Raw genomic sequence first — 12,597 nt, forward strand, 5'->3', positions numbered from 1 at the left:
ATATATTATATTATCTAATATTCCAGTACATTTCCTGTTGACACATGAGAGTTTGCAAACAATAAAAATCCTAAAAGGAGGGGTGATATTTGTCTTCTGCAATATATATATATATATATATATATATATATATATATAATAACCTTAATTCTATCAAATATAAACTAACATATTGCAAACAAGTGCTAAGATCAAGAGTCATTGTTATTCCACATTTTTATATGCTATCATGTCTAAAAGCATCATAGACATTCCTCAGTGCCTAATTGTGAGGGCCATTGAGCCATGTATTTCCTAGGATGAACTGTATGCTGATGAATTGTTGGGCCTCTTCATCTGTCAGACGTCGTACCCATGGAGCTCTTTCGGTGAAGTTGGATCCAGGTCCGAAGCACTTGTATTCGCCATAATATAATTTTGTCCTGCATTTACACAAACAAATCCATACAATTAGCCCTTCACTGCATTTAGATTTTACTCTATCTGGTTCACTACATTTCGGTCAACAAACATTGATGTATTTGGATCAATTGGACACCAAATAAATTAAATTTTGTTGACTGAACTTCCTTATATTTAGAACTATAGGGAGTAATATGTATAAAGACAATCAATCAAAGTGTATGATTTGTTGTGTTATTGTACTTACACGTTTTTCTCGTCATCAAAATGATTATCCCATCCTTTAGGGAGAACATTTTTGTCCATATAGGTATAAGAGAAAACAACTCTTGAGTAATTAGCCCATGGTCTTCCCAGATAAACAAGTCCGCTGCCTTTTACCGTGCTGTTTACAAATGAAAATCCACTTTCCGATGACCTATCGGAGCGTTGTTGAGCAGTGATATAGGACACGCCTTTGGCAGTGGAGTTTAGTGTGCAACCCTAAGAAGGCATATGTAGGTTAGGTTCACTTTAAAACTATATCAAGGGATGATAGAAGAGATAAATGCTCTAGTGAATAAAAGGCTTTCACAAAAGGATAGTGAGGAAGAAGCAACTAAAAAATAATATGACATGTATGTAGCAATGAACTTTAGATAAAATATATCATAAACTGTAAAGAGAAGTTTAATAATAGTATGCATCAAAAACCCTTTACATAAAAATACAACTGTGAACTCATATGTCCTTTCATTGTCCTAGTTGTTTGCAGCTCTTGTTGTTCTGGAAATTATCTTATCATTTGCATGTTATACCTTCCTCACTTCTCGTAGGAAATATCTACTTACGCAATTGAACGCAATTGAAGAACGGGGCCTCTACAAAAGCAGGAAACCCACTTCTCTTTTAAAAAAGCAGCCTTCACCATAAAGATTGCACTCCACAACTCTTTGAGAAACCTGCAAAATTGATACCAGGCAGGAAACCCAGCTCACATACAAACAACAATCAAGTGGCTCTTTCAAAAGAAACCAGATCCAAAACAAAGGGATAAAGATGAAGCCAAACAACAGATTGAATTGAAAATACTAGATCTGGAAGAAGAAACTATGAAAGCTAGTAAAACAACAAACAACTTGGACCGTCATAATATTTCTAAGGACCTAAGAGACCTCCAAAAGGGCTTCTTAGACACTCAAAAAGGGCTTAGCGCCCTTGAAGAGAGCCCAAAAGCCCAAGGCGCAGAAGCCGCCTTTCTAAACCTCTAGAACCTTCTAGAAACCGCCCAAAAGGCCTAAATACCCCTATTATTTGGAGACTAAGCAACCAAAACTCAAGCTCATAGAAGGCTATAAATACCACCCTTGAGAACACTCTCACGTATCCAATATTCAGTCTAAACCCTAATAGACGATTCTTAACCCTAGAATCCTTATACTTTTTCTGCAAGTACAGTTGGCGTCGTCTGTGGGAACCTCGGTAAAACTAACCTAGGCCACACCTCACCTCTCAATCGCAACCCTAAACCGCGATTTAGAAACACCTTTTCCTTTTCATCGCTGCGATGTCTGATTGACCCGATGGCGAGGTCATAGGGGCGATGAAAGATCTCTTCAGCTTGTGAGTTATCAATCCATCTCGCCGATGAGTTGCTGTTTTCTTCCTCCTTTCAAAATTCCACATCGTAAGACTATTGTTGTACAATCGGTAAGTCCGATTGTGTTGTTGTTTGTTCTCCTGAAACCACAACGCTCAAAGAAGCTTCGATCAAAGCAGGTCCCAGACAAAAATGCAGTGAGCGTGGAACCGGTAAAACGGACCCGGGCCACACTTCAATCCAGCCTTGTTTGATGCCGTCGTCACTGACCTCCGGGCATCCGTCTCATCATCGAAGCCGCTAAGAATCACACCGCCATGAACTCGACCGACGCCGTCTTGAGAGGACATCAACAAACCGTAAAGCAGCGTTGTACCAGATTATGTGCATGAGGATCATGATATATATTGTTGTAAATTTAGCTCTTAATATAAACAGATTTCATAAAACATGTTCAACAATTATGAATCAATAGCGGAAGCAAACAAAACATTGAACATGATTATGATCGGATCTACGACATGTTTGATTTATCAAGGATATTAAGAATTAGGCTATTAGGAATACATGGATAAAGCTTTCAAGGCAGACCTCTCATCAACAACGATAACCAAAGAGAGGAGATGATATGAAACACACAATAGAGTTAGCGGCGGCTGATTTGGTTCTTCCTCAACCGGTACCTTTATGCCTCAAGTTCTCTTCAGATGGGGAGAAGAGAGAGTATTGCCGTGTACGGTGTATTGGGGACCATAGCCTCTTTTATATTGGATGGCCATTAGGGTTTCCCATTATTCCGTTAATGGGCCATCCGGACATCCACTCATGTTGAGTCCATATCAACTAATTAAATAATTAATTATCCAAAATAGAAATCTAATTAGCCTTATTACTTAATTTGATCACTAATCAATTAAGGCTCACAATTGATAAATAGCTAATATAATTGTTATTAAGATATTTGTCCACATAATGATATTGGAATATTATTAAATAATAAAATATTCCAACAATCTCCCACTTGGACTACATATCTTAATAATTATATCAGAATTCTTTAGGCGCGCAACTGAATGCTATTTATTTTTAAATTTCAACTTTACAATCTGGTCCACCTCATACATTAATAATGGGACCACCGCGGCTGTCGTCACTGACGTATAACGTGACGGAACCCCGACGACCACCATATCAATGCACTTGATGACATAGATCGATATGGATGAATGACATGGAAATTTCATGTAATGTGATCTCTAAATCATGTCTATTTCCAATTGGTCCAACTGAAAACTTTAGTGAGATCAAACTGAAGTTTGCAAATTCAATATTTGCTTAAAATGATACAGAAATGGTTATAACAAAATAACCTTATGAACTTTATTTCTGCAGAAAATCATACCATAAAGTCTGTATCGATACTAAAATAAAGTATAGAACATAAAATAAGAGACTCCCACTAATCCAAGACATCCTTAATGACAACAACCATATGAAAGACCTTATGTGTCATGTCTTTGATTAGTGGATCAGCTAGCATGAAGTTTGTCTCTGCATGTTCTATCATTTAACAACAATAATCTATTAGGTAACGAATTTTTAAAAATTTGTTGTTAAACAACTATACGACTGAATTATGTCACTATATAACTTGAGCGGTCTTTCAATACCTTTAACAATATGCAACCAAGTGACATAAATACTTACAGTCATTTCTTGAGTTAGGATGTGTATTATCTACTTACATCCAAAAGCCAAAGTCTGACACATAAATGATCTCTAAATTGTCAGATCTCTTGCATGAGCATAAGCTCTCTTGTTCTCTTTAATAATCCTTATGGTTGCCTTTTCAACAATTCAAACTTTGAATTGCTCAAATATCTGCCAAACAATCTTATTATATACGTTATTTCTAAATGTGTATAATAAAATCATACATAAAAATCATATAGGCAAAGCATAGAAAATACTTATATTTCTGAATTCATAAATTTTCTAATAGGCAATATTTGAGACTGAAAAGTCTCTCTTGGTGATTGGGGTCATCCAAAAAATATGTCATTTTATTTTCAACTTTATTGAAATAACTCTTTTGTGATATTCGAATAATACCTTGAGAAAAATCTCTAAGTATTGAAATGCCTAATACAAAAGAGGTGTCCCAAGGATCTTTCATCACTAACTTTTGTTAGAGATTTCCTTGGTCTCACATAAAAAACATATATCAACGTTGACTAAAAATAAAATTGACATATTAAACTAGGAACATAAACTTACTCCCACTGAACTTGTTAAATCCACAACTCTCCATAATATTATCTCAAAATCAAATGAGACAATTGCTTCAAGAGAATTTGTGGTAACACTAAAAAAGAAAAATTTCTTAACTTATAAGTGGATTTCATGCTTTTTTAAACCATCTACTTTGTATCAATTGACTCAAAGTTTGATTCAGTTGCACCATATTGCATCATTAATGTCATCATTAAGAAACAATGCATTGACATCCATCTTATGTAGCTTCAAAACTATAACAAAGCAAACTAGTGTCATGACTGTCCTAATAGAGTCTTTCAATTACACTAAATAGAATTTCTCTTTCAAGTCAACTCTTTATGACATTAGAAGCTCTAGTTCTTGAGGGTGTTGAGTTTGAACTATATGAATTAATTTAACTTGATTGAGAGAAAGAACAATAATGTCCTCACGAGGATCCAAATATACTATAATAATAGTAACTATATGAATTAGTTTAGAACTAATTCTTCCTCATTCAATTTTGTTTTAAAACCATATCTCTCACGCAAACTCAATATCCTCAAGAAAGCTTAACAATTTATGTCTCAAAAAAATTTCTTAATTTGTGGGACGAAAAACTTATAGTATTCAAAACCTTAAACAATATAGAATGTCACAAGTCATAAGTGAATTGACTCTAATAATTTAACTTAAAAGACACATTGAATCATCAATTGAAAATAGAACTCAAAATATCTTGACTTATTCAAAGAAAAATAAATAAATAAATAAAATTCAAACGATGATTCACCAAATTGTCTTTTAAATACAAAAAAAAGCTAGTAACGACAATCTAAAATTGGTTCAAAAAAATGAATAAAGCAATCTTTATCGACTTTGTCCATTCTAAATTGATATATCTTTCAACGTCATTGGACATAAGTCAGTCAAGACTACCTTTCTTTATTTGCCCTTATCTTTTGAGGTATTTTCCGAATGAGCACTATTTTATTTTCTCTTGCTTCAGCCTTTCCTTATTTGCACACTTTATGAATTGATCATTTAAACGATCATTTCTAACTGTAACAGTTATAAACTTAATTGTGCAAAGATAATACAAAATACTGAATTCTCGAACAAGTCATATGATAGTCGAAATTACTGAATTTTCGAACAAGTCATATGATAGTCGAATTTTTAGCGTCTTAGCAAGATTAAATGTTTACATAATGTGCTCCTAACATTTTCTTTGCCTAATAACCTTAACGAAATACCCCCTTTCCAATGAGAGTTTGTCTTTCTCTATATTGCTTTAAAAGCACCTTAGTTTAAGCAAAGAAAATATGACAAAAAATTGTCATCTTAAACAATACTTCTAATACATATGAGATTTTAACTTTATGATCACATTGACCTATGAGATTTGGTGTATACTCACTTGTCAAACTTGATTCTCACATTAGATACTGAATTTGCGAGAGAATGTGAGTTTCACCACCCTTATCTAAGGTCTAGATCCAAGAATAATGTTAATACTATTCTTTAATTCCTAAAAGTTTGAACTTTTAAGAGTTAAAAAAAAAAAAAAAATTCAACTCAGATTAGCAGATACATAAACTATATTAGTTTAAAGAGAACAAGAGTAGCAAAAGCACTCACCAAAATACCTAGTGCATCATCAATATCGAGTCTTTAAAAATAATATCAATTTCTAGTGGTATTTTATAACAATGATCAAACAATGACAATTTTCTTTGACAAAGAATAAATTCTTATAATTGTCATATGTTTATCGTAATATATGTGAATGTAAACTCTTAAATAATTAAATAAGTTTACACTAACACAACATCAACATACATGTCAGTAAAATATTAAAGAAACGTGCTTCTTTATTTGTAAATAAAAGACCTTAACAAGATACCAAGCGCACCATTAAAACACAATCTTTGGATTGCTAAGAATTAACTGCAAGCGGTAATCTCAATGTAATGATCAAACATTGGTGATAAGTCCTGTCAAATAATAGTCACCTTTGGGCATCCTATTATCTACATGGATAATTACGTTATAATCACCACATATTTACCATCACAGGTATGTAACTATCCGGCCAAGTTGTGCCTTCCTTGGGGCCGACGACAACTCGCATAAATAATTACACACTACATCTTTTGTAACTTCAGTTGAATCGAATCTACGCAACAGAGGTTACTTGGGCAACATTATTGTTTCAACCGACTCAACTGCAGTTACTAGATAATCTTAATATATATTAAATGAGGTGATAAGCCTGTCAAATAATAGTCACATTGAGGTATCCTATTATTCACATGGATAATTACTTTATAATCACCATACATTTACTATAATATGTATGTAATTATCCGGTCAAGTTGTGCCTTCCTTGGGGCCGACAACAACGCACATGGATAATTTCATACTACGTCTGTTGCAAGTTCAGTTGAATCAAATCTACGCAACAGAGGTTACTTTGGCAACATGTTGCTTCAACCAAAACAACCGCAACTACTAGACATTTCACAACAAATTAAATGGGAATGATCTTAAATTTACAAAGCACTACTGACATAATGTAGGCTGAATTAGTCCATTATGTTGCTAAGTAACCATAAGGTCACTCGACAACCCTTAAGTGTGAAGACAAATTCACGAATTTGAAAGAAGAAGAAAGTCACAAATCACACCAATGTGTGTATGACAATACTTAAGTGTGAAGACAAAATCACGAATTTGAAAGAAGATGTAAGTCACAAATCACACCAATGTGTGTATGACAATACATTTACATATATCGCATAAAAGCAACAACAAACATAGCATGAAATATATTCAAAATGCATGATAAGAAAAAATATTATTGTAGAAAACTTAATAACAATAAACTCTAACACCATAATCATGCTATAAGAAAAATATTCAATTTCAAAACAAAGGAAAATTGAATCATATATACACCAAAATATTCATGCCACAATTGATTCACATATACCAAATGATTCTTTAGATAAAATAATAATAACTCTAGACTCAATTATTTTCTAAATAAGGAAATATACTTTATGTTTATAAATAAATAAACAAAACTATAATTATTATTTCTCAAACTTTAAAGAACTAAATTCTTACGTTATGTACACACAAAAAAAAGAAAAAAAGTTCATAATATTTTGAGATTCATTATTAAAAGGCAACAAATATATCACAAATATATTTTAACCTTTATGTGCCTACTTTTCAAATTAAATTGTACAAAATCTTCATGAATCAAAACTAATTTTAAATAGAAAATTAAGCTGCAACATATGATAATGATGATCAAGAATCATATCAAATCAAATTTTCAAAACAAATCAAATCCAAATACTTATTTATTAACGGTATATTTGTATTTGTTATAACAAAGACTGAATAGATAGAAGAATGCAACAAACTTTATGAATAAGTTAAACCGAAAGATTTGATTGAAAAATAAGAAAACAAAAAATTTAAACAATTGTTTAAATTTGCTCGGAATCCAAATATTCTTGTATATATCTATATAAAGAGATCCGATTATACTGATCAAATTGAAAACCATATGCAAATCCTTAGATCATGTCAAGTAATCAAAATCAGAAAACAATAAGTCATATATGTGTTCATGAATTGCCAAAATAACAATAATGCATAGACACAACTATTTCCTTTCGATTCCAATATTTTATACAATTTAATTGGCCTCTCAAATTTCAACATAGAGAAAAAACTTAAATTAGTAATGCTCTTAATTACATAACATGATAAACATTACTATTTTCCCTTTTATTATGATGATGACACCTTAAAGAAATAGTGTAAATTTGAAAGAATGTAAAAGTACTATGGTCTATTATACTAAAGTTTCATATATGAAAACCAAAACAAAGCATTATGATAGGTGTTGATCTCGGAACCAAAACAGCACATCATTTTATCAAAATAATTTAATTCAACAATAATAGTGTAAAACCAAAAAAAAAAAAAGTTCACGTGCTGATCAACATATGAATGTGAGAAACAAAACTAAATAAAGCCGAAAGAATCCATCAAAAAAAATCATCGATCGCAACAAATTATTTACACACAAATCTGGATCGAAAGAATTTCAAATAATAGAATTAAGGTTAATCCCAATAAATCAAACATAAAGACCGCTCTGATACCACTTGTTGTAAATTTAGCTCTTAATATAAACAGATTTCATAAAACATGTTCAACAATTATGAATCAATAGCGGAAGCAAACAAAACATTGAACATGATTATGATCGGATCTACGACATGTTTGATTTATCAAGGATATTAAGAATTAGGCTATTAGGAATACATGGATAAAGCTTTCAAGGCAGACCTCTCATCAACAACGATAACCAAAGAGAGGAGATGATATGAAACACACAATAGAGTTAGCGGCGGCTGATTTGGTTCTTCCTCAACCGGTACCTTTATGCCTCAAGTTCTCTTCAGATGGGGAGAAGAGAGAGTATTGCCGTGTACGGTGTATTGGGGACCATAGCCTCTTTTATATTGGATGGCCATTAGGGTTTCCCATTATTCCGTTAATGGGCCATCCGGACATCCACTCATGTTGAGTCCATATCAACTAATTAAATAATTAATTATCCAAAATAGAAATCTAATTAGCCTTATTACTTAATTTGATCACTTAATTGACTAATCAATTAAGGCTCACAATTGATAAATAGCTAATATAATTATTATTAAGATATTTGTCCAAATGATATTGGAATATTATTAAATAATAAAATATTCCAACATATATTGCTATCTGAAATCTGATTTTTAACTGGAAACCTTCTTACTGGATCGGTACCTGCTTGGAAAAAGAACATCGACGTGTAAGTTCTTGTTCTAATATTACTTGTATAATTACTTTGATCGAACAAAGTACTTCAGTTATCATGCGGTAATACTATAAACGTATCATCCGTTATTTATTTTACTTTTCTAAGTTAACTTTGTCTTTCTTTCTGCTCGCTTCCTTGCCTAGCTGTATAGTTTTTGTTTCTGTTTGCTTTTAAGTGTATGACCACCAAGTACCAACTATACTGCCATGATTAAGTATTCATCGCCAAATTAAAGTTTCTAAAAATTAATTCTTAGAGTTAGGTCCATAATCATTAGGCGGCAGGGTACACGTTCATGTATTTAAGAAATAGCTTATACTACCTCCGTTCCTAATTATCAGACCCTTTTGAGAATTTTTTTTGTCCCTTTTTATAAGACCCCTTTGCTATTTTCAACTGCATTAATTATTTCTTTACATACATGCCCCTATTAATTATACATCTTTTTCTTCAATCAACAATAAATAACATGTTGAAAACATAAACCATCTCTCTCTTAAAGGATAAAATTGTAAAAACAATACTAATTACAAACATATTTAATACAAATATCCACTATCTTAATTCCCGTTATTTTTTCAAAAGGGTACTATAATTAGGGACGGAGGTAGTATGTAAGGTTTCCTATGATAAGTACTTTTTGAAAAACTCTTTAATTAAGATACATATTCAAATGCTCCCGTTTCTTTTAAGAATTGGTTGAAATACATGTTTAATGACTGGTGTACATGTTTATCTGGCTTATCAAAGTACCAGGATAGAGATTTATTCAGTAGAATTGCATTCGATATAGCTTCAATTTTGTATGCAATGAAAGTTAACGACGTATAACAAATTGCATATTATTACGGTTTTGTTAACTGTATCCATTATGGAAATGTTAATGTTAAAGATTTTAATCAGACATATATTGGGCTCAACATATCAAGTTTACTGCTGCACCTCTTTGTTATATAGAATGTGGACATGATCTCTAGAAGTTTTAAGAGCATTAGATAGATAGCAGGTTTGCAAATTGTGGCAAGAAGTTTAAGTTAATAACTAAATAATCTCTGATATGATAGGAAGTATAGTAGTAACATTCTCAAAAGGGGACCGTATACTCTGTTTCTTTAAATTTTTGTAAATAAATCGTATTTATGATATTATGGGTTTCAACAGTTGATTTGAAAGTAACTAACATGATTTGTTCGAGTATGTATGTAATATCTTTGTAAAGAGAATTCTACGAATTAACAAGAGGGGCAAGAACTTCAACGAACCAAGGGAACACTACACAACCGTAACAACGTCTCTCGTGACTCAAAGAGAAAAATAACGTTCAGGTTTCATCTTTCCGATCTTTACGTGTAGGACAATTGTATATTGAGAACTGACTTATTCTTTGATAGCCTATTATATTTTTGTTTTTACTCGGATTGGCGAATAAATAGCATAATGGGCGAGTTATTTCCAATTTCTTAAATTATGAGAGAAAAGAGCACAACAAATAAGAAAAATAGGTAGAAGAAACTATCATGATTCTAAATTACGGTAGTCTGCATTATGATATATAAACACATACATATATATTTATCATCTATCATAATTTTTAATTTCGAAGTCTCTTATCGATTTTGTTTATGTTGCAATTATTTTTTGGTGCATATACATCATATGCGGATAATAAGTCTTATAGTCAAAATTAGCTTTACATAGTGGAGTGAGCGAATTAGTTTGGATTTAATAGGAGCACGACAAGATAATGGGTGAGACAGTCCCGATTTAGAAAGAATAAATACTTTATTCAATTCTCATTTTAGTAGAAGAATGAAGAGGAGAGGATGAAAGGAAGAGAAATACAAAGTATAAGCGAGCTAAATGAAAGAAGACAAACAATAGTTAGTTTCCATTAAATATGATTGCCTATGATTAAAGGACTCGTTTATTTATGATACTGATTACTTTGGAAGTTTCGAGAAATTGTTATATTTCAGATAAATCAAGGTTGGGATACTAACAAGCCCGCCAAGGGCTGGATGAATGAAAGGAGAGAACTCGCCAATCAACAGGCCATAATTAAACGAGCATGGAAGCAATAGTCCCACCATGGAAAACATAAAGATGAAACGCGGAGTTATATTCTAAAATAACTTTTTCGACCTTTGAGATTTGTTTTGCAGGTTTTTTATAACAAGAAGTATCGACAGACCGCCCAAACTGGGTCAACCTTTTTAAGGCTCTGACTCGGCGGCCCGATATACTAAAATCGACAGTCCGCCTATCAAAGGCGGCCCGATATATTCAAATCGACAGTCCGCCTATCAAAGGCGGCCCGATATATTCAAATCGACAGTCCGCCCATGAAAGGGTTAACCTTTTTAAGGCTCTGACTCGGCGGCCCGATAAAAAAGAAGAAGATTCATAAGTAATCAAAGAGGTTATTGATTCTTTTCTCATGAGCAAAATTTGTTCACAAAGAGTATAAACGGCGAGGACCGTCTTTGCAATTTACATTAATCGATTGCGATCAAAAGCACCACAAAGGGTAGTCGCCCTCATGAAATTCCAGATGCTTCTGAAAAGCATCTAGTACAGGGAAGAAGTATATTCTAAGTAATTCGTAAGCTTTAAAAGCATCACGCCTTGTACCAAGACTTGTGCTTGGGGGCTGTTGATAAGTGCTTAAAAGTAACATATTTCATGTGTTAACTTAGGCAAATTAGTGACTTGTTTTGCAAGTTATCTAAGGAAAAGCTACCATTTGAGTGCAATTTTACCATTTATGCTTTACATGCCTGATTCTACCCCATTTATGCAGGAAACGACAAGCAAGGACGAAAAGAAGGAAGCTCCTGAACCAAGGTCCGTTCGCTTAAGCGAACTCCTGTTCGCTTAAGCGAACCAATTACAGAGAGCAACCGTTCTGTTCGCTTACAAGCACGCTTCCAGTTCGCTCATGAAGAAAGGTCATTTCGCTTAAGCGAACTATGGTTCGCTTAAGCGACCAAGTTCCAGTGAGCTCCAGGAAAGTTCGCTCACATGTTCGCTTATGCGTCGCTTAAGCGAAGTTCATCCAACTTCAGAGGATAGGGACCACGTGGCAGCACCTCAATGGTCAACTGGAGATTTCCTGGTTGTTCGCTTAAGCGAACTCTGCTTCGCTTAAGCGAACTGGCACGCAGTCAGTCCATATAAATAGTTTTCTCTTCTCTTTCCATTAGATTATTACATTTTTATTCATATTTTCCTGGTTTTAGAGAGAGACGAGGGCTTTTCTAGAGATAGAAACACAAAGCAAGGTAGTTAGGAGTAGATTCAAGCCAAGATTTGTCGAGACATCATGGATCTTGTCATAGAATCTTCACCCTTTCTTCATCCTTTGCAAAGCTATCATAGACATATGTAGCTACATCTACTCTTGTAGTTTTGAGGTATTCAAACAAGCTATTATGTAATCTTTTGATCTTTTAATATATGGTTCTAGCAA

General features: G+C 33.0%; 1 protein-coding gene across 1 annotated transcript; it reads right to left on the bottom strand.

Moving 5' to 3' along the window:
- Positions 1-262: 262 nt before the first annotated feature.
- On the bottom strand, positions 263-2,331 carry LOC25495769 (probable pectinesterase 53). Its single transcript, XM_024786362.1, has 4 exons — positions 2,252-2,331; positions 1,280-1,343; positions 650-885; positions 263-422 (listed from the first exon to the last, which is right to left on the bottom strand). The coding sequence occupies exons 1-4, from the start codon at positions 2,329-2,331 to the stop codon at positions 263-265; spliced, it is 540 nt and encodes a 179-aa protein (XP_024642130.1).
- Positions 2,332-12,597: the final 10,266 nt, after the last annotated feature.

The sequence above is a fragment of the Medicago truncatula genome, chromosome 6 (genome assembly GCF_003473485.1).
Source record: "Medicago truncatula cultivar Jemalong A17 chromosome 6, MtrunA17r5.0-ANR, whole genome shotgun sequence".
In the NCBI taxonomy this organism is placed as follows: Eukaryota; Viridiplantae; Streptophyta; class Magnoliopsida; order Fabales; family Fabaceae; genus Medicago; species Medicago truncatula.

Coding starts and splice junctions, on each gene's coding strand:
- LOC25495769 (XM_024786362.1), bottom strand. CDS start 2,331: ATGTCCTCTCAAGACGGCGTCGGTCGAGTTCATGGCGGTGTGATTCTT. Junction 886..1,279: donor CTTTTTTAAAAGAGAAGTGG/GTTTCCTGCTTT, acceptor ATGCCTTCTTAG/GGTTGCACACTAAACTCCAC. Junction 423..649: donor TTTGATGACGAGAAAAACGT/GTAAGTACAATA, acceptor GTGTAAATGCAG/GACAAAATTATATTATGGCG.